General features: G+C 33.4%; 1 protein-coding gene across 5 annotated transcripts in view; it reads left to right on the top strand.

Moving 5' to 3' along the window:
- Positions 1 to 24,210, top strand: part of XRCC4 (X-ray repair cross complementing 4) — a 292,420-nt gene that overhangs the window by 131,985 nt on the left and 136,225 nt on the right. For 4 of the 5 annotated variants that reach the window (XR_014147101.1, XM_081826618.1, XM_031016809.2 and 1 more), the window contains exon 7: positions 5,937 to 6,084. Coding sequence is in view for 4 of the 5 variants with exons in the window: in XM_081826618.1 (XP_081682744.1) it covers positions 5,937 to 6,084 (148 nt within the window). In the remaining variant the exon portion in view is untranslated. Of the gene's footprint in view, positions 1 to 5,936; positions 6,085 to 8,469; positions 9,150 to 24,210 lie in introns of those variants that run through there. The other variant, XM_081826619.1, reaches the window with a different exon arrangement.

Below are 24,210 nucleotides of genomic sequence, written 5' to 3'. Positions count from 1 at the left end.
TTGTGCCTCTTTTTCCTGGTTTCTGGCATTGAGGGGTGGAGAAGAAAGGATAGGATGGAACCTTTTCCCTTTTATTAAAGTCTATATAAATATTACCAAAACTTTCTTTTAAAGGAATTTATGAATTAAGAAAATCTATTATAATATAATTTGCTATTACATGTATGTAATAAACTGAAGGGAAAACTGTTTCTCACAGTACAAATACAAACCAAAAAAGATATATTTAGTTTAAACAGTAATTAACTTATATGCTAGCCCTTTTTCGTCATGACAGCATTAGAGAGAGGCCACCCTGTAATTGTCAAGAGAAAGGAATACAAATAAGGTGCAGTGAACTGACCTGAAACATTTGGTTATACACAACTTCTAGGTTCTTTGTGATAAATAATGGTAGATACCAAGAGGTTTGAAGTATGAGGCTAATAATAACAAATTACCAGATTAGGTTTTCCCCCACACACAATTATCAGCTTAGTATTTACTAACAAGTAAGCACAAAATAATTCATAAACCTGTTCTATAAACTTGAAGAAATTCCAGCTGTCTGTCTTTTTAGATGTCTCAGTCACACTGTCATATAAAAAGTTCACTTTTGGCAAATAAAAAGATTCCTGAGGCAGAAGTGATGCTTTTTCCTGACATCAGGCCACCAGTTGTCCAGAGTTCACAACTGGACCCAAAACCACTTAAAAATTTAGCACAGGGTATTGTCTCCAAGATTAAACAGACCTCAGTGGATTATAGCCTGTTTGTAAAATGGTGGAGAGTATCTCTAAAATATTTTAGTCAATTCGTGTATCTGGAATACATTTAATTTCCACTCATGAGAGCCCATATGCAATATTCATCATGTTTGTTTTCATGCCTTGTGTTTGCTAAGAGACACACATTTTTGTCATTCACTATACTAATTAATAATCTATTATTCACTGATATACAAATAACAAAAGTGCTTCTAGAAGCCCCCTCAAGATATGGACTTTATTTTTAGAATCTCAACAGTCTGCTCCTAGACTGTGCATTTTTTTTTTTAATTTATTTAAGTTCAATTTAGTTAACATATAGCGTATTATTAGTTTCAGGGATAGAATTTTGTGATTCATCAGTTGCATATAACACCCAGTGCCCATTACATTAAGTGCTCTCCTTCATGCCCATCACCCAGTTAAGCCATTCCCTATCCATCTCCCCTCCAGCAACCCTCAGATTGTTTCGTAGAGTTAAAGAGTCTCTTATGGTTTACCTTCCTCTCTGTTTTCATCTAATTTTATTTTTCCTTCCTTTCTTCTATGTTCATCTGTTTTGTTTCTTAAATTCCACATATGAGTGAGATCATATGATAATTGTCTTTCTCTGACTTATTTCACTTAGCATAATACCCTCTAGTTCCATCCATATTGTTGCAAATGGCAAGATTTCAGTTTTTTTGATGGCTGAATATTCCTGTGTGTGTGTACATTTTCTTTTTCCATTCATCACTTGATGGACATCTGGGCTCTTTCCATATCTTGGCTATTATGGACATTGCTGCTATAAACACTGGGGTGCATGTGCCCCTTCGAATTACAATTTTTGTATCCTTTGAATAAATACCTAGTAGTGCAATTGCTGGATCATAGAGTAGTTCTATTTTTAACTTTTTGAGGAAACTCCATACTGTTTTCCAGAGTGGCTGCACCAGTTTGCATTCCCACTAACAGTTAAGAGGATTCCCCTTTCTTCGCATCCTTGCCAACATCTGTTGTTTCCTGTGTTGTTAATTTTAGCCATTGTGACTGGTGTGAGGTGGTATCTCATTGCGGTTTTGATATGTATTTCCCTGATGCCGAGTGATGTTGATTAAAATTTTCATGTGTCTGTTGGCCATTTGTATATTTTCTTTGGAGAAATATCTGTTCATGTCTTCTGCCCATCTCTTGACTGGATTATTTGTTCTTTGGCTGTTGAGTTTGCTAAGTTCTTTATGGATTTTGGATACTAGCCTTTTATCTGATAAGACATTTGCAAATATCTTCTCCCATTCTGTAGGGTTGTCTTTTGATTTTGTTGACTGTTTCCTTTGCTGTGAAAAATCTTTTTATTTTGAGGAAGTCCCAATAGTTCATTTTTGCTTTTGTTTCCCTTGCCTTTGGAGATGTGCCTAGTGAGAAGTTGCTGCGGCCGAGGTCAAAGAGGTTGCTGCCTGTGTTTTCCTCTAGAATTTTGATAGATTCTTTTCTCACATTTAGATCTTTCATCCATTTTGAGTTTATTTTTGTGTATGGTGTAAGAAAATAGTCCAGTTTCATTCTTCTGCATGTGTCTGTCCAATTTTCCCAACACCATTTATTGAAGAGACTGTCTTTTTTCCACTGGGCATTCTTTACTGCTTTGTCTAAGATTAGTTGAATATAAGTACTTGACAAAATGCAGCATCCTTTCTTGATAAAAACCCTCTACCATGTAGGGATGGAGGGAACATACCTCAACATCATAAAAGCCACACAGGAAATACCCACAGCAAATATCATCCTCAATGGAGAAGAACTGAGATCTTTTCCCCTAAGGTCAGGAACACGACAGAGATGTTCACTCTCACCACTGTTGTTCAACATAATACTGGAAGTCCTAGCCTAGCAATCAGATGACAAAAATAAATAAAAGACATCCAAATTGGCAAAGAACAAATCAAACTTTCAGTCTTCACAGACGACATGATACTGTATATAGAAAACCCAAAAGACTCCACCAAAAAATTGCTAGAACTGATAATAGGAATTCATCAAAGTCATAGGATATAAAATCAACGTACAGGAGTCAGTTGCATTTCTGTAGACTAACAATGAAGCAGAAGTAGGAGAAATCAAGGAATTGATCCCATTTATAATTATGCCAAAGACAATAAGATACCTAGAATAAACCTAATCAAAGAGGAAAAGGATCTCTGAAAACTATAGAACACTTACAAAAGTAATTGAAGACACAAAGAAATGGAAAAACATTCCATGCTCATAGATTGGAAGGACAAATATTGTTAAAATCTCTGCTAACTGAAAATAATAAAAAAAATGTCTATGCTCTCCAGAGCAATCTACACATTCAGTGCAATCCCTATCAAAATACTATTAGTATTTTTCACAGAGCTGGAACAAACAATCCTAAAATTTGTATGGAACTAGAAAAGACCCTGAATAGCCAGAGGAATGTTGAAAAAGAAAACCAAAGCTGGAGGCATCACAGTTCTGGACTTAAAGCTGTGATCATTAAGACAGTATGGTACTGGAACGAAAACAGACACATAGATCAATGGAACAGAATAGAGACCCAGAAATGGACCTTCAACTCAATGGGCTGTGCATTTTTGAGTAGGTGCTAGCAACACCTGGGTTATAGCTCACCCTGACTAACAGCATACATTTAATTGCATTGTATTTTAAAGTAAATTACTTACAAATTATATGCATAACAAATAGTATAACCATATTACATATAAAACATGCTTTTGGGTGCCAATGTGTTAAGTCATTATTTGGAGTTTTAAAATGAATGGCAGAACTTTTTGATAACTTTATTTTTTTTAATCTTACCCTTACCATTTTAATTTAAACAAATTTAACATTATTACCTCCTAGATGTCCAACATGTCATTAAATGCATTTTTTTTTTCATTTTTCAAGTCTTTCTACAGTTGAAATGTCTTCTAACTCTGACATTCTTACTAGCTTTGTTTATAGGCAAGCCTGTACTTTGTTATTGCTTATGTGACTGAGTAAACCCTGGGTGAGAGCAGACTGGCGAAAAAAAATCAGGAAACCAGAATTATCTTCCATAATCATCTCATGGCTTCATAAAATTATGGAAGTTGTTCAGCTTGATGTATTCAAAGAAACACCCTTTGTTATCTACCCTTCTCTATTCCTAGAATAGTACTAGCTAGTAAAATAATGTATGTGAAATGTAGTAGAACTTATGTGGCCTAATGACTTAAATAGCTTTGGAAAGTAAAATATCCTTTAATCAGTAATCAGTAAATATTTGATGAAGGAATACTTTATCCACTAAGGAGAAATATTTTTTTGTTGTCATGTGATAAAATATCAACTCAAAGTCTGTGTGATTTGGTCAAGTTACTTAACCTTTCTAAAGCCTTGGCTTCTTCATAAGTAAAATGAAGGTAATAATAGTAAGTACTTCACAAGGTTAAAGATTAATAAAATAATATGTTTAAAACCCATAGCAAAGTGTCTACCACATATGTTCTAAAAAATGGAGCCATTTCAAAGAAAAAAAAAAAAAGCACCCAAAGAAGACTTTCAAGAGAGTGGTCAACAGTGTCCAAGTGATCTCCGGTCACTCAGAGAAGCATGGGCTGCAGCAAGTGGGAATTCAAAATACCAGCTTTTCTTCTAGGATGTGATATATGTGTGCCTGATAAACCACTCATTCTGCAGAATTGCACACTAAAAATAATAGAGCCTATGGGGAAAAAAATTAAGGTTTAGGCAGACCACTCAAAATCTATGCAGCTTTACATTGTTGTTGTTAGTTCCCTAGTTACAATCCTAGTTACAATCCTAATGAAAATATTAACTCCGTTAACTCTCTAGCAACATTTGCACCCAACATCACAGTCCACTAACCATTTGCATCACATTTCCTCTCAAATGGAGTAGATGGCAGTTACTGAATGCATTCTAATAGTTTGATGAAAATTAAACATCTGATTCAGCTACAGGGAGAAACATTTTCACAGCTTCTTTCTGTAACAGAAAGCTTAACTGTTGAAAAGTCTAGGGTTCTTTTTTTTTTTTTTTTTAAGATTTTATTTATTTTTCAACAGAGAGAGAGAGACAGCGAGAGAGGGAACACAAGCAGGGGGAGTGGGAGGGGGAGAAGCAGGCTTCCCGCTGAGCAGGGAGCCCGATGTGGGACTCGATCCCAGTACCCTGGGATCATGACCTGAGCCGAAGGCAGACGCTTAACGACTGAGCCACCCATTCGCCCGAAAAGTCTAGGGTTCTTGACTCCACTCAGCCAGCCAACCCCTCTTTGTGCTACAGGAATTGACTTGTCCAGGATTTTTGCCACTCATCTCCATCTTTTTAGGACTTTATACATTGTGAAGGCCTTCTCTTTAATTGGGATGAAAGCTCGCCCTTGGTCACCTTAAAATGTTAACATGCTAGACAAAAATCATATGAACCAGCAAGACATCCAAAGTCCAAATTATATTGATATTGTTCATTGTTTACCAATGGCAAAGGAGCTCTTTTATATAAATATGTATTTACTTAAGTATACTATGTATTAGATGAATGAATTCTGAACTCCCCTAAAGCTCTTTGGAACTAAGTTGTTTATAGAGAATAAAGGAATATAAATCAAACATGTTTCTCTTGTTGCTTCTGTTTCATGTATATCAAACACTTTTAGGGGTAGTTTAATGACTTAGATACAATAGGGACATCTGTTAGACATTTTTCCTGTTCTCATTCCCTACAGTTGGCTGAAAAGTCTATGAAATTATCTCTGGATCACTAGCAGAAGTCTCCATTCCTGTTAATAATTACTGTTTAGTATCAATTTGATTTATCCTATTCCTATAGCAGTATTTGCCCCCCCCCCCAAAAAACATCTTATAGAGGCGCCTCTAAGGCATTCCTATCTAATTCTAGCATTGAAAGATCAAACTGTGCCTTCGATGTATTTGGGAGGGTTGTTGTGCAAGATAGGCAGAGACCATTTTGATCAAATTATTCCATGTGTATAATATACTTTATGTTTTATATTGGTATTAAAGTATTATAATCTAACTGGTCCACTTAACCAAATCTTCATGAATTTTTTAAAAATAGTTTTACTCTCTTTTAAGTGTCACTTCATATCAGTGCAGCAAGTTCTTACTTTTTATGCATAATTTTGTTGGGTCACACTTTTATGTCATTTTATTTTAGCTACTTTAAGAGGAGATGATTCCATTATTTCAAGTCCTGATGTCACGGATATTGCACCAAGTAGAAAGAGGAGGCAGCGGATGCAAAAGAATCTTGGGACAGAACCTAAAATGGCTTCTCAGGTACATGGGCCTCAAGAAAAGGAGAAGTAAGTCATTTTATTTTTTGCCAAATGATGAAATATCATTTAAAAAATCTAATATCTGATCTCAAAAATTATATTTTCATTTCTGAGTTTACTTAAGGCTATTTTTAAAGAACAAGAATTGTGATTTTGGAAAGTGTAAAATGTTCAAATCAATATATTTTCTCTGGTATTTGGTTAGTTCCTATTAATATTTAAAGCAGAAGTGCTAAAAATATAAGCAAAATGTTTTTTTCTTGTGGTTTTTATAGATTAATTAGAAATGGCGTGTAGATACTAAAAATATTAGAATCCAGCTTGTTTTCAGTAAAGTGTTTCAATCTAATTTACTGCTTTAAACAGACCCATATAGCATTTGAATTAGCTACTTGATTTGGTTATGCTTGGAATTTTCTCAAGTGAAAAGTCTCATTCTAGTCATCTATTTCTTTCTATTAAATTTTGGAATTACATGCTTTATTGTTAGAGTTTTTCACTCTTTCATTCACATACCCTCCTTTGATCTGCATCCCAGTTTAGTTGTAATGAGTTGAGGACTTGGGATAATTAACACTTTATTGTAGCAAAACAGTCAGCATTTATAAAGAATAATTTATCAGTTGAATCCAAAATGAATATGCACATCATTTGTATGCTTGGATATATGTATGTGTGCCCTTAAAATTTATTTCTTTTTCTGTAAACTTTTTATTAACTTTTAGCGAGTAGTTATTAAACAATAGCCATATGACAAATGATATTACAGGTCAGTGGTTTCACAGTGTGAAATGAGGACCTCTGGGGGTATCCATAAGCTCATCCCTTCTTCAATTCCATACCTGTGTGGAATATATTTTGTATAATGCAATTAAAATAACATGTAAGATCTGATGGAATGCAGGGCTTATGAGAATCCAACTCTTTTCATTCAAGCCAGCCATGAAACAGATATGCAAAAGTGTAAAAGATTGATCTCACAAGAGTTTTGGGGAAATATAATGATCTTTCATAAAGAATATGATATCCATGTTATCATATACTGGGTTTATTATTACTTTTAAATGATTTAATAAAGATATAAAAATTTTCAGGTTTTAATTTTTTTTTTTAGGATTTTATTTATTTATTTGACAGAGAGAGAGACACAGCGAGAGAGGGAACACAAGCAGGGGGAGTGGGAGAGGGAGAAGCAGGCTTCCCGCGGAGCAGGGAACCCGATGCGGGGCTCAATCCCAGGACCCTGGGATCATGACCTGAGCCGAAGGCAGACGCTTAATGACTGAGCCACCCAGGCTCCCCTTCAGGTTTTAATTTTTGAATATGATATAGTCCACATAAACAAAAGCTTTTGAGGTTCTCAAGAACTTTTAAAAGTGTGAAGACATCCTGAGAGCAGAAAGTTTTAGACAGTGAGGATACCAAGACAGGCACAATCCAAGCCTTCAGGAAACTGATGGTTTGATAGGAGGGAGTTTTCAAGTTTCTTGTTTGAAAATAAGCATTGTACAGTTAATAGTGGAATTGTTTTGTTTGTGTATTTATCATTGGGTTTTTATTCTCTCCACAATTGGCTTGATCTATTGGTACTTGAAAATGCCTTTATGGTTTTATGCCCTTATGTCTTCAGACAATACATATAAAAACCCAATGTGTACTAAACTCTTACTGATTTGTGTTTATCATCTGAATTTATTCATTAGCTCATCAACTGCTAGCTTCATAGAATTCAAAGGTGTTGCATTATCTCTTTTAAATAATGAACCCAAAATATTTCCAGTTTGCAAACATTAGAGCAGCCAGGCTAATCCTACAGATTAATATGGGGAAAAATAAAATTACAAGCAGTTTGAAATATTCAGGAAACTCTGTACTTCATTCAGTCAATCTGTAAGCAAATGAGCAATGAGAATCAGTTGTGTGCAGACATAAACTGGATATTGAAGATTCAGGAGAGTAGAAAAGAGATGCAGCCCTGTCCTCATAGAACTTTTGGTTTTACGTTTTTTCTGATAAAGATTTCAGGGTCTGAGGGAAGAATGAAATATATTGGTTTTATGTTAGAGAGCTGCACCTTAGCTCTTTCCATGCTGTGTGTGAACGACATACAAAGTTTTGAGGTTACTAACATTTTCTGATTACACGATATTGCTTGAACAGGTTTCCAGTATGCATGGTACAGAGATGAAGAAAGTTTAGATCTGAATCAAGACTAAATATTTTATTTAGACTTTTTAATAAATGCAGTGTGTTTGTTTCTACCAAATATATGCAGTTAATGTTGTGTTCCTTTTCTGTGTTTTGATAATCGTGCCAGTACTTATTTTGTATATTTTCACTACTTTAAAAGTTGATATAAACCATATCAACTTCTTCAAATTGTCTGCTAATTATATTACTTTGGACCTTTAGGCTCAACTGGCCCTTACAAGAAATGAAAAACATATGTTAGATGTCAGGAAGAATTTTAAAGATGAAAGGAAATTTAGTTTAACATTTATCAATCGGATGGTGAGTGGTTGATACCCTGCTTTACAATTCCTCTTCCTTTGCCCAAATAAAGCAGAAAGAGAAATTATATTTTTTGTTTTTATTTTATTTTTATATACTTTTGGGTTTTGTTTTTTCCATTTTGAATACAGAAGGCTGAAATTTTATGGCTGTTAAAGTCCTAGTTCTTTCCCAGTCTTCTTAATCAAAAACATGAGAAAGCTTCTACAAAACAAAAAATAAAGACAAGCTCTTAACTGTGAAGAAAACTTAAAATAAGACATTCTCAAATACTGATGATTAACCCTTATTTTATGTTTTTAAATTTAAACTATTACCTATTTCCTAACTTCCTAAACACCTTTTTTTCTCTGATGATTTCTCATGTACCTCAGTTAGGCAAATATACTCTAACTGTAGCCTCCCAAACAAATGCAGATGTGGATGTTTACTTCTTAGGGCTGAAAAGATATTGGCCCCTAACTCTAAACTTCTTAGTGTCCTAAGCCCTCTTTGACAAATTCTGTGGCCTCTAGTCCCTTCAAATATTCCCACTGGGCATCTTCCATATTTTTTCTTTGGCTTCTCTTGGCTTCTCTAGCTCTGCACCTCAAAAACAAAGTGGAGGAAGGGAAAATCATAGGTACTCTGATTTAATTTAAAAAAATTTATGTCTGCTACTGGATTTTGTGCAAGTCGTTGCCTCTTTCTGGAATTTAGTTTTCTCCTTTGTAAAATGAAATGATTGAACTAGATGATCTGTAAAATCTCCCAGTATCTATAATTTTATTATACTTTTAACTACTACTTTGAAAACATGAACATGATTCAGCAATAAATTACTCACCCATTTATTAGGTATTAGCAATTAAAATTCATGAAAAATATAAGATTAAAAAAATACAGATATCTATGAATGAGAAAATTGTCTTTTAAGTTTATATATTGATGAGTATTTCACAATGTAAAAATTTTAGTACATTTCTATATACCATGGGTTACTTTGTACTCATAAAAAAATCTAAATACTAAGGTATACTAATACTAATCCATAAAACAAAATCATGGTAATTTTTACATTTATTTAAAATTTATTGTGATACTGTCATTGGTACAGTGACAAGGTGTGGGATAAGAGAGAGATAGAGAATAAATAAGAATTGTGGTAGATGCTTTATATGTGATCCCTCATTTAAATCTCACACAGATCCTACATGGTAGATATTGATTTACCCTTCTTACAGATGAAAAACAACTCAGGCTCAGGCTCAGAGTTATATTTTATTTTTCTAGAGCAACACAACCATTGTTTTATTTTAAAAGCCTGTGCTTGGTTCACTGCCTGAAGGGGCTTATAATCTATTGAGAGACAGAGATATACACAAATAATTTTGTGATTACAAGAACAGAGTGAGAGGAAAACACCAGCCTTAAGATTTTAAATTGGAATGTTATTCCAAAATTTTAAGTTATATCATAAGTGGGAGTAGTTTTAGGACATTTTATGTGAATCTGAGACCCACTTTTGATCTATATTAGAGAGGTATGCTTAGAACTAATCGATGGGGTCTCTAATTCCATCTCACCAGTGTGGCAATATTAGAAAATCAGAATGTGTTATTTATCTATCATATTTAAGTGTGTTCATGGTTAAAAAGCATAATAACCTAGTTTCTTATGAATTAATATGATAGCATTATGAAATAGTAATTGTAATTTAGCTGCCTTTGATAAAAATTGCATTATTTTTTAGCTGAGAGAAGTAAATCAATTTGTAAGTAAACTTTTAAAATTTCTGGGCGAACTCTGTGTATTAAATATGAAAGAGAACTTTGTAGTAAAGTTATTTTTACCAATAAAACTATTAAATAGTGAAATACACAGTACAGTTTTTAGCAGAAAACATGACTAATAACTATTATGGGAATGTTTACCATATTCTGTAAGATTTTATTCAAATATCTTGTTTATGTTGTATTAAGGATAGAAAAGTGAAGTCAAGCTTCATATATTTGCTTTTGATAAAAAGTATGCCTAAAACTTCAGGAATAAGATTAAACTAAATACTGAAGTCACATAAAGACCCAAGTCTGTTCAATTTCTTCATTCTCATTCGCTTTTACCTCCTTTCTACATTTTTTTACGGTAGAAAGACAACAGATTTTTCTTCAGATAGATGTAAGGACCCAGGCAAATCAGAAGTGACTTCTCAGAGTGTCTGGGCTCTAAAATACCATTTAATGAGTGGATAGCAATATGATTAGTGAACAACTAGATACCTTCCACACAGGAAAATTTAGCACATTAATTTGTCAATAAATGTAAAAGCTATAGTGAAGATAATTTCTCAATAGATAATCAAATGTTAACATAAAGTAAAATTCCACCCTTAATACGAAAACAATTATTCTTTAGCCATATAAGAAAATATTAACAAAAACTAGGAAGCTAAAACTGCATTTGTAATGGTCACAGCTTTTATATTTAAATAGTCTAGTGTGTTTAGTAAGTTCTAAAAAAATGTGTCACTCCCAGTGTCTTAAAAATATTTTGTAACTGAAGACAAATGTAATTTTCTAAGTCCTTGAGTTTACTCTAAAAAATAACGTTACCATCTTAAGTGGGAACTATTTACTATGGAAATATTAACCCAATTCTGTCAAATAATGCAAAAATTCTATTGCACAAAGATACAGAAAATTTAAGTAACTTATCCAAGGTCACATAGTGAGTAATTTTAAATAATTATTCTGTGGATTAATGAATAACATATTCTCCATTGTTCATAAGAGTGAGAGCTGTCTTTTTTTTTTTAATTTTTTTTTTTAAGATTTTATTTATTTGCGAGAGAGACAATGAGAGAGAGACAGAGAGCATGAGAGGGAGGAGGGTCAGAGGGAGAAGCAGACTCCCTGCTGAGCAGGGAGCCTGATGTGGGACTTGATCCCGGGACTCCAGGATCATGACCTGAGCCGAAGGCAGTCGCTTAACCAACTGAGCCACCCAGGCGCCCGAGTGAGAGCTGTCTTTACGTGGATGAGTAATTGCATCTCGCCAAATTTGGCCATAAAATTAGTTTAATTATTATCACTGTCTATTACTGTTACTGTTATTATCTTACTAAATTAAACGGTTAGTTCTGCATCAACCAGTCACTAATGTTTATGAAGCTGTTTGACTAATGATGTTTTCTTTCAGTTTACTATACTGAAATAGGTTATGTCTGTTTATAAACCTGCACATCATGGTAAAAGCACATGAAATATTTGGTTGTATATCTCCTTAAATGTATGTTCTAAAGACATTCCATAGATGTAACTCTTAGATGACCATTTTCAAGAGTTTTCAAAATTCTGAATACTTAATGATCTAAATATAGATATTCTACCATATTGTTTTTCTTTGTATTCTTAGCCATGTTAAAGTAGAAAAAATTAAGCTGAGAATGAATGTATTATACAATTTTTTATACTTCTAGTGAAGAAAAATTGCACAGAAAGTTTTGAGTTTGTAGTTCACGATACCATGGTGTGTTAACCATTATATACCATTAAATTTATCAGGGAAGTTTGACTTCATTACTTGTTTTCAATTCTAAGAATATGCTTGATTTCACATGTTTTTGTCAGTCCCTCACAATGTCATTTCCTTCGTATCTTCTGCATTAACCACTGAGTAGAGTTTATATTCATTGTATGACTATTATTACATGATCTCACACTGACTAAAGAAGTACACAGTAGATGCTGTTTGTTGAGAAGAAAATTTTGACTATGGTTTTCCCTCATTCATTCATTCATTCATTCACCATTCATTCATTTAACAGATGCTTACATGCTGAGCATGAGGGACATACTGCTGAGATAGGCCCTGATCTCATAAAGCTTAGTTTATATGAGAGAAGACAAGCATTAATTATATCATTACATCAATATATAATTGCAAACTTTTAAAGGATTTCAAGATTTAGGGGAAACATGATAAGGGGGTGTGGCTTGAGGAATCATCTGAGCTCTAATCTGAAGGTTAAAGAGAAGTACAATAGCAGAGTAGAGAGCAGAGTGCTCAAAATCCTGAGGAAACAGCCTGGGAGCATGTACCCAGGTGGAATGTGTAAGTGATGGTGTTGGGGGAGCTAGATGGGGCGGGGGGGAGTGTGATGAGGCTGAGGGCTGCTCAGAGGCCACACCAAGCTGGCTGTGTACTTCTTGTTAAAAATTCAGCCTTTCCTTGCATACATGTAAGCATTTTCATTTCTCACATCACGGGGGACTTTTCTTCTGTCTTCCCTGCTTTTTAATATTGTTTTTAAACTCAAGTTCTTGAGAGTTATAAAATATCATATTGACTAGAAAACTCTTATATTTTGGTCCTTTTTGCATCTTCTTAGATATAATCATTTAAGATTATCTAAAGCTATTGTATCTAGTTTTTCTTTTTTTTAACTTTACTTTCAAACTGCTTAATGTTGTACAATTTTGGATTCCCAATAATACAACTTTCATTCTCTTGAAACACAGGAAACTAGAAAATTGAAAACATACTGAAACTTATGTAGAGTGTTCACAGGGATAATAGCTTAAATTGACATGTGTTAGTAGTCCTGAGGGGCAGAATTGTAGTGCTATTTTCCCTTTTTATGGTAAATGTAAATGCTTTTTTTCAGAAATATTTTTAGATCTTTGAAGAGTTCCCACTTCTAGTAAGACTCCGAACTCCTTGAATGTGGTATATGTTGGTAAATATTCATTAAAAAATTTTAGTGTGACTAATCCCCACAATATGATTATGCTTGGGGAACACTCATCCTGTTCTGTCAAGTAGCATCAACACTAAGAGTTATTCCACATAAACATATGCTGTACATTCCTTGCTATTTACTATCTTACATCAGTTGAAATTGTGATTTATAGAGTTGTTCAGTATGAGTTTTTAATCCTATATATTAAACAAAATGAACCAGCTGAAAAGTACTACAGAAATTATAAAATTACTTTCATATTTGTATACTTTATTAATATCAGGTAAAATACTGAGTGTAAACAAGAACATTATAAAATTACTCTCTATAAATATATAAGGACACAATACATATCTCAACGAAATATCACCATGTTCAGGCTTTATTAGGCACTCAGTTTAAATTTTTAATGAGGTCATGCTTTATAATACAATATAATAACCATGGAAGATTTTTTCATTTAAAATTCTTTAAATTTTTGGAGCTCTTACTAATTCTTCCAACATCCTAAAAGAGTGAATATAATAAAAGTCTATTTGTAGCACTCTGTTGGTATGACATTAAGTCAGTTATGGCCAGGTGGACTAGTGGGATTATTTTAACAAATTAACTAATCCATTCATTATTTACTTACTTGGCTAAATTGAGTCAATGTCCCAGTCTTACTGAAATTAGCAACCAGTTAATAAAAATCAATGAACACAATGCTCAGATTAGATTATTTAATTAATACTTTAATGCTTGTCGTATCTTCAGCTGTTTCAGCCCATTTCTCCCCAGTTTTGCTTTACCTTTTTCTAGCTGTTCTGTTTCTCAGCTCTGTAGTTTCTCTTTCTTGAAAGCAAACTAGTTTTAAGAGATATTGAAATTAGCATCTGATCTAAATGAAAACTTTGTCTAAGAATTAAGGCTCCGACACTGAGAAAAGGTGGCCAAGGAGAGCCAAAGCCTTGATGCAACCAAATGAAGATTATGCTGGAGACCAAGACAGGGAATCAAACACAGGGATATACCATACAGTCATTGTTACCAGAACTGGAGTATAAAGTTCTTATTAGAAACAATACTAACTTAATTTCGAGCTCCTTCTTAAGTGATCCTTAACTACAAAAATATTAGTCCCTGTGGTCAGAAGAGCTAAATATATAGAAAGGAACAAAATGCCCCCACCTCTGAGGTTTGGTAGGAAGAAATTCAAGATGTTTATTGAAGTTAGATGAGTCCAGAATTTATTCTTTAGAATACCGTTAACATACTTCATTCTGTAGAATATGCAAAGGAGATCTTATCAGGTACTCTGTAAGGGGTTCCATATTCAAATAAGTTTGTAAATAGCTGTATACTATAGCTTCCACATTTCCATGTGCTCCAACCCATAGAACTTGGAGATTTATATTTTAAAGGCTCTGAGAAACCCATAGTAAATAATTCATTTGACTTTGTAATCACTTATCAAATGTGCTTAAGCAGAGCATCCTCATGCAATTTGCCTCTCCCCTCCCTCCTAAGAAAGGCTTAGTAATGGTCCAAAGGGTAATATTCTGTGGGGCCCTAGTTTGGAATATGAACTCTCCAAATTCTCAAATATCAATGATTTTAGAAATATAAGAACCTTTAAACCATACTTATAGAATGTTAGGCATTGAACGTATCTCAAGAAAAAAAATTAGTGTGTATATGGGACCTCACGAGAAAAGATAATTGGTGCATATATGGGCCCTTCCTCCGCCACTCTCCACAATCCTACTACTTAGGGAAATTTCCTGCTTGTCCAGCATATGTCCCTGCTGGGAGCAGCAGGATCATTTTCTAAGAGAATTCTAGTGATTAGCACACATTGAGTATATCTCAAAAGGAACAGTTCCACATAATCTCAATGGCAGGATAAAACCTTAAAATAATTTGGGCCAAAAATACAAATAAATACGTGTGTAGTCTTTCAATACTTTTGTATAGTCTTTGTTTCTGCATGCTAACAAGTAAAAATATATAGGTTCACACATCTCATGCAAGGCTCAGATATGATTTAGTCTTCTATGTGGTGAGTATCTTTTGAAAGTAAAGACTTCTAACATGTTGTTCCAAACAACCTTAAAAAATTATTAAATTATAACTTTTCACAGATGTTGCTCCTTGAACTGTAGTGAAGAAGTTTTAACTGTGTGTTCTGAATCAACCTGTAAGTGGCCCCATTAAGTAATTGTGTAGCTGTAATATTTTAGATTAGAGGTGGGTGGCAAAAGAGTACACATGTGCACACACACCCTCCTCAGATTAAGTTTATGGTTTAATTAGGAAAGGTTACACAGTCTTATCAAGCCCACATAGCTACAAGGACCAGGAAAAGATAGAGCATATTTTAGCACAGTATTTTCCCACCTCCTTGAGTGGGGTTAGGTATTACACAGCCACCACTGAGATGGTTGGTATAATATATGGTCTTCCTGGACCTGGGAAAGCTCAATTCCTTCCTTTTTAATACTAGAAGCTTACAGCATCATCCAGGAAGAAATTGCACGATCCACACACTTTTGTTTAGAGGAATGATTACACACGTCAGACTTCCCTGCCTACAAAAGCAAAGCTGTCATGTCTTTCAAAGATTTTCAGGGTCCTAGAGTGCCCAGTTCTTTACAGGAACCCAGGCACAGTCAAATAGAGTTTTAAATAAAATATTTACTATTAATAAGATTATTCTTATGGTGGAGTTTTGAAGAAACATATTTGTTTGCCTTCTGATACATGTCTATGTTACTATTGTCAATGTTATAGTTTATTAAAAACAAAAAAACAAAACCCAATAGTAGGGAGGGGAAGAGCCCAGTGTTGATCCATTTACTTATTTATTTATAAGTAAATTTTTTTTTAAGAGTATTTTTAAGTTCACAGCAAAATTGAGCAGAAAGTACAGAGTTCCTATATATCCCTGGTCCCCACACATGTAGGACCTCCTCTACTATCAACATCCCCCAACAGAGTGGTACATTTGTTACAGTTGATAAACTTTGATACACTATTATCACTCAAAGTCCATAGTTTGCATTAAGGTTCACTTTTGCTGTTATACTTTCTACAGATTTGGACAGATACATAATGACAAGTATACACTACTGTAGTACCGTACAGAGAAGTTTCACTACCTTAAAAATCTTATGTGCTCCACCAGTTCATCCCTCCCTCTCCATAGTTTGGCCTTTTCCAGAATGTTATATAGTTGGAATCAAACAGTATGTAGCCCTTTCAGACTGGCTTCTTTCATTTATAATAATATGCATTTAAGATTCCCCCATGTCTTTTCATGGCTTGGTAGCTGATTTCTTTCTAGCACTGAATAATATTTCATTGTCTGGATATACCAGAGTTTATCCACTTACCTACTAAAGGAATCCATTTATTTTTCAGGATTACCATGTTACTCCATATTTATAGAACTCTTCTTCTACACTTTATTTGCAAAACGAGACTCATACCATTTATGATGTAGTCTGCTGTTTTTAAATTAAACTATACATTATAAACATTTTATATTTAGTAAATACATTGCTTCCATATCATTTTATATTTATAATATTCCATTGTATAAATGTGCCATAATATCTTTAAACAATTCCCCTACTATACATTTAGGCCTTGTCCACATTTGTATTATTACAAAGAGTGCTGTATATACTTATACATAAATTTGCACATATGACTGATTATTTTTTTAGACTGCATTCCCAAAAGTAGAGTTACAAGGTCAGAGAGCATATGTACTTGTTAGTCCTTTCTTATGTTTGGCAGAATTCCTCCAGAAGGCTGTAACAATCCATACTCTCACGAGTCATGTTTGCCTTTTGTTCTGTTGTTTTCCAGTTCATTTTGATCATTGCCAGATCATTTTAATTATTTAATCAATGAGTATGTCATTGCTTAATTTTTATATTTAACCATTAGAGAAGTCTAGTGTTTTTCTGGTATTTATTCACTATTGGCATTTTATCTTTTGTTTACTCTCTGTCCATAACCTCAGCTGATTTTCAGCGGAGGTCTTTGTCTCCTCTTGTTTTATAAGAGTTTCATATACCTAAAAAATTAATCTTTCTTTTTCCCAGCTCATCATTTGCCCTTTAATTTTTGTTAGTGGCATTTTTTATGTATATAAGTTATTAGATCAATCCATCAATAATAATGATAATATTTAATATTGATTGAATATTTATTATGTCCTACATGCTGTACTAAGTTTTCATATGCAGTATCTCATTTAACTGTACCCATTTCATAGATCAGGAAGCTCAGATCTAGAGAGATTAGATAACTTGCCCAGAGACAAGTGGTACATCGTTGATTTTGAATCTAGGATCATCTTATTCGAAAGCAAGTTCTTTTAAGCTACTTTATTATACTGCCCAAAAATAAAATAATAACTAATATATGTTTGATTATTTATGCCAGGTTATGAGTTAAGTACTTCAATTCCATTAACTTATTTTTTTTTTAACTCTCACCACAACTCTGAATTAGGGCTCTATTTATAACCATATTTATTAAAAGCTAAATAAAGATGAGTTTCAATGAGGTTTAACTGGTAGTTCAAAATTTCTACAGTTACATGGTAGAAATAAAACTGTAAGCTCTGTGAGTGCAGGATTAGGTTAATAATACCTCCTGCCTACCTTTCAACATGAGTATCAGGGTCAGATGAGATCATGTGTATGAAAATACTATCTAAGTTGGATGCTTTAGGAATACGATGCATTGTTATTTTTAAAGTGGTATTATCCCTGGGTTTTCAGCTAAATCTTGGAAGTCTGTTCCCAAGAAGGAAACTGTGTTTATGCAATTTTCAAACCTGCAGTGTTTCCTTTTCTCATAACTCTTATGTAACTGAGGATTGCCCAGAGCTTTCTATGTGTTAACTCAGCAAATTTTCCTACTTTATTGAGCAATCAATAAGATAATGTTGGAGAAAATAATACAATTGGAAGACCATGTTTTAAAAACAGTTGATTAATTTGATATACATATGTATATATGCATTTGTATTCTTTTATATCTTATATTATTAATCATTTAAGATTTAATTTTCAACTTACTCAAGTACTTATACATTTTTTTGTTACAGTTCAATCATTTCTACCTGCCATATTAAAATATAATAGTTGGCCATCTTACTTTTTCCAAAAGGATCTGCTTTCATGTTTATAACCTAACTCTTAAAGATTCCTAACAACTTATTGCGATTTTTCTAGTATAAACATCAGTGTATTTGAAATTTGTGTGTGTGCATACATGTGTATGTTTAATTTTTCTGGAGAATATAATTTATCAGATTCAAATTTCTAATTCTTAAAGATTTTTAGTAACTGAACTTTAGAAGTTCTTTAGTGTCAAATTAGAGACATAAAATGAATGTGCAATTGCTATATATTTACTTTGGTCATTGTGAGCAAACCTCATTTTTTTATACAACTTTAATTTTATCATAATGTTTATCTTAGTTGCAAAAGTAAACACAGTGGTGGTTTTAAAGCAAGATAGGTTTTTATTAGCTTCACTCTGTGTTTACCTAACTGTTCAGGCTGCGGCTCTCACTTTCCTTGCTGCGTGTTTTGATTAATGGCCCCCTGGACTTGTTCCAGAATATACTGATTATGGTCAGTACACTTCAAAGATGATTTATTAATTGTGTTTGCAGCTCAAAATAATTAAGTAAAGATTGATCATAGGTGTTATTATAGGTTTGCCAATAAGATCAGCAGTTATATATATTTTTTTTTTCAGCAGTTGTATTTTAAGATAAAGTTTCCCTGAGTGGATTTTTTTTAACTCTACAGAAAGGACAAAATATTAATATTAAAAAATATGTATATTCAGTATTAACCACGGCTTTGTGGCCTTTTAATTTAAAGCATGATGATTAAATGTATCAGGGATTTAGTCTTATAAGTGCATGTATTTTAAGTTCTGTTTTAACATAATTTCAAGATAATATAATATGATAATAATTTCTCTAGATCAAACTTATGCATGTTATTTTCAAGATAATATGTTTCAACACAGATGTTTAAATAAAGTATTTCCTTGTTTATAACTCACCCTGGGAACAACGTTTCCTACAATTCCCTCGGGCTGTTACATGCATTTAGATTTCAAATTACTGACTTGAATTTCTGTTTAAAATAATTTTTAGTAGGAAGCTGTTATAATTTTCTGTGTTTTAGGTAAAGGGAATTTATCATATATTTCACGTATATAATATTCCTATTTGAAAGACTTAACATCAAATTTCTCTAAATTTGGCATGATCATAGTTATTGTTTCAGGCGTTTTAAGTGCTCTGTCAACAAAGAATAATGTGTAAATATTCATTATACTGGTCAGAGGAGTTAATCAAAAGAAATGACTCCTTGCTCATAATTTATAGTTCAGTATTGAAAGAAAAATAGGTATGTTTATTTTTTAATTATTTGGTATACTATATTCAAAATACACATTTTAACAGTGAAATTATATAACTTCAGTCATCTACTGTGATACATAACTAAATGTTAAATAGGTATTTGGTTTGTATTAAAACATTGTGAAATAAAATAAAATATTTTACCACAATGGAACTGAAGGTTGTTTCATGTTCTAAGCTTATGTGAAAGTACAAGCTAGTTATGTCAAAACAAGAAGATATAAACCTTGCAAGTAACTAAGATGTTAGCAAATGGAGTAAAAAAATAAAATATGAGAATAAAAAACAACAAACAAAAACCTAAATAAATTAAAAATATATAATAATCCATAAACATTATTCAGTGATTTTGTTTGTTTTTGGTAAATCATTACTAAAGGGCAAAGAGCACAGAAATGCTTTATTTAAACATCATTATTAAAAATATTTTCAGTAAAATTTGAGGACAAATACTTTGTTTATTTAGTTAAAGATCTTTTACAATAATTTCATTTCTGGACAGTTTCTAAAAATAATTTCTCTAGATCAAACTTATGCATGTTATTTTTTAAAATATTATTTTTGTGATAAAGGAGGATAAATTATAAGTCTGTTGAATAAAGCAGTGTTAATATTACCAGCATTATTGAGTTATTTATCCTGCATACACCACTTCTAGAAATTCAGAATAAAGAGGATGATGCAGGCTATGTCTTCAACAATCTTTGTATATGATATAAAATAATGAAGGAAGATTAATCACTAGACCACATTTATCTTTTTCTTTTGGCTTCATTATATTTCCTGACGAACTGTCTTTAATATATATATGACTAAAATGTGCCAAATTCCATAGTAGGTATAAGAATCATGAAATTTCAGAGGAGGGAGAGTTAGTATTCTGTAAATCTGTAAAATAAGATGTGATAAAATCAGAGAAGACTGACTAGATGTTATTCAGTTTGACTTTGTATAGGAATGGATGTTTCTAGACACATAAACTGAAGAAGGATAATGCAGAGACTAATATTGAACCCAGACTCCTGATGCCCCATCTTTTTTTAGTAATAGAACCCCCTTCCAACACCCCATGCATCCCCAAATTTTAACAGATCGTGTGGTGCCAAACTAGAGGCTACATTTCTCAACTTCACTGGCAGCGAAGTATGGCCATGTGACAAAGTCCTTGGCAATGGGATGTGAGCGGAAATAATATGTATAATTTGGGGATCGTGCCCTTAAAATGAGTGGGTGTACATTCCTCCATTTTCCCTTCTCAGTCCGTTTTCTACCTTGTATGGAAGGAAGACATCTTAGGAGATGGCAGAGAAACAAAAAAGGAAGAATCATAGTCCCTGGACAGTCTCATGGAGCAGGGCAACATACCCACTGTGGACTACCCAGCTACCTCTACAGTATTGTGAGAGAGAAAAATAAAAGTCTAGCTTGAATAATCCATGTTGCTTTTTGGATCTCTTTGTTACAGAAACTTGAAATATTCCCTAACTAAAAAGAAGGGCTTTCGTGTCAGAGGAACAGAATACAATAAGTAAATGCATGGAGGAAGAGTCTGGAATATAGGGGACCATTGACCATATCATGAGGTGCATAGACATGTTGAATGAAGCTGGTAAAGTAGGTGGATCTCAGATCACAAAGGAACTTGAATGCTAAGCTGATTTGTTTGGATTTCTTTTATGAATGCAACTAGGAACTGTTAAAGGTTTTGAGCCAAAGAATGGCATAATAAACAGTGCTTTAGGAAAATTTTTCTGAAAATTATATATTTGATGGAGGGAATGTTTACAGATTGTCAGTGAAGATAGGAGGATATTGCAGTAGTCCAGGAAGAGTTAGTCTGAGGAAGGATAGTGATTATAAGTGTGAGTGTGATTGGAAAGGAAAGGAAGAGATGAATTGAGAAACACTTAAGATTGCTGTCTTACTACCAAAGACCTTGGAAGCCTTAGCGGTATTGAAAGCTATTTGTTAAACATGGTCTTTATCAAAATAAGTCCTCTGTCTTTAGAAATCAACCTACTACAAAAGCTGGATAAACAGAACTTGCTGGTCATAGGCATTGACTTCTGAAAAGACTGAGAAAGTTTCATTTCCGGTATATACTCAGTTATCTAGGTATATAGAACATTAATATTATATTATTTTACTTCTTTTCATTTAGTTTTTTAAACTTAATTTAGCATATAGGTAAGTATGTTAATCAGTAAGCTATCTTCAAATCATACTTTAAGAAAGGTTGTCACTCTGGAAGGTGTATGTACTACAGCCTCTGAAAACCTTTCTTGATGAAAGCATTCTTGTTAGTTCCAATCACAGGAAATACTCCTTTTGGACATGTGTCATGTATTTTCATTTCAATCTGAAGTTATGGGTTTCTCTTGCTTAGAGATATATGAAATTCTTATGGACTACAGAAAAAAAAAACAACTTTTTTTGCCTTACAATCTATTATGGATTTAGTGCTGATTTTATAGAGTGTTTTGCCTAGGGCCTAGATATATGACTTTCTAGAAATTTCCAGACTGTAGGGGGTAAGATAGGTGTTACATTCCTGAGTGAATCTGACAAACTAATGAAGTTAAGAGATAATGTTATAAAACTGAACTGGCCTGTATATCCCTATTGCAAAGAAACCATGAAAATAATAATTATTTATTGAAGTTTATTTTTGGTTAAGCAATAAACGGTGCCATATAAGGCATAAAAACTGGGAAAGAGAACATTTCATTTGTTCTTAACTGTTACATGTTCAAGTAAGACAAATGAAGATCTCAATATTCTTACTGAATAATAACATTGTATATTGTATTTTTATTTTGTGCACTTGTTTCAGGTAATTATTGTATTATTATTAGAATGGAATTTATTGATTAATAAAAATATGCAGCCACATAAACGTCACATAAATGTTTTGTGGGACAAAAGGCTTACTGTATAAATGGAAGGAAGCCCATTTCACCTGGTAATATCCATCCATTGGCCCTAGAGCTGCCTTTTGTATCATATCAGATAAATCTTCTACATTAAAGTCACTCATACAGAGTGGAGTCATGTTATAAGTGCATATAACTTATGCATATTCAGCATACACTCTTCATCCTCTTCTTTGACCATAAAGAGGGTCTGGGGAGAAAGATATGAAAAAGAGCAATTTAAATACTTCTGGATATTCTTTTCAGACATATGCCTGGGAGTGAATATCAAGTAGGAAACATATCTCCTTTCCCCCTGTCTGAGTTTCTATTACCTTTCCATAACTTGAACAGCACATTTAAAAAGAAACCTTTTTCATATAACATTGCCATTAAACAAAGGCAACTACTTTATATCTTCTACCACTGGATGGAAAACAAATAGCCATTTATCAAAATAGGTGGAAAACTCTGTAATGCTGGGCTGATTGAAGTTGGTATATCATACTGGAGTAACAGTTTCCTAAGGATTTTTAAGGATACTGTGATTTTCACATTAAGTCCTACAGTTAGAACCCAACCCCTAAATAAAATAGAACCCCATTTAATATGGAAGCCATTGCATCCTCTAAGTTTTTTCTTTTGTGAGGCAAAGCGCCTAAATGTATCAACATTCCCCAGGTATAACATGCTTTTCATGTGGTTAGTCTCTTGGTTGGAATTGCCTTTCACCGAATGCGTATAGTTTGCTAGTGTTCCATTGAAGTCGTGTTCCCAGAGCCTGCTTATATCTCAGATGTGGTGTGATCTGTACAGAGAATAATGGGACACCATACTTCTGTTAATGTGGGATGTTCCCCAGCTGTTAACACTTTTCATTCCTGAGACATCACTAATTTTTTTAAAAAACCTACTTTAAAAAGGTAAGTACAGTGGTCCTGAGTTTCTCAAACTGCAGTCATGCCCAGGCTGTGTGATTTGGGTCAAGTTATCTACTCTGAGCCTCAATATTCTAACTTCTAAAATGGGAACAGTAATACCCACCTCATTAAAATTAATGAGATGATAAATAAAATGTGCTAAGCACATGATAAATGCTCAGTATTAGTTACTAATACTCTTGTTCGTTTTATTTTTCCCTTCCAATGTCCAAATGAGTTTAAAGGCAGATTGTCTTCCAAGATAATTACTTGTGGTAAAAACTATACTATCAAAGCATGTATATTTTATTATGTTTAATAACTTACAATCAAATAATGTTCATCATCTGAAATTCCTACGCTTTTCGGGGCGCCTGGGTGGCTCAGTTGGTTAAGCGACTGCCTTCGGCTCAGGTCATGATCCTGGAGTCCCGGGATCAAGTCCCGCATCGGGCTCCCTGCTCAGCAGGGAGTCTGCTTCTCCCTCTGACCCTCCCCCTCGCATGCTCTCTCTCTCTCTCATTCTCTCTCTCAAATAAATAAATAAAATCTTTGAAATTCCTATGCTTTTGGCTTGAGAAAGTAGGTGAGTGGTACAGTTTTTAGACAAAGGATGGACTAAAAAAGAAGCAAGCTTGCAGAGCA

The sequence above is a fragment of the Leptonychotes weddellii genome, chromosome 7 (assembly GCF_054177405.1).
Source record: "Leptonychotes weddellii isolate Sample4059 chromosome 7, ASM5417740v2, whole genome shotgun sequence".
NCBI classification, from domain to species: Eukaryota; Metazoa; Chordata; class Mammalia; order Carnivora; family Phocidae; genus Leptonychotes; species Leptonychotes weddellii.
The sequence above is the reverse complement of the archived record's forward strand: the minus strand, read 5'-3'. Positions and strand labels throughout refer to the sequence as shown.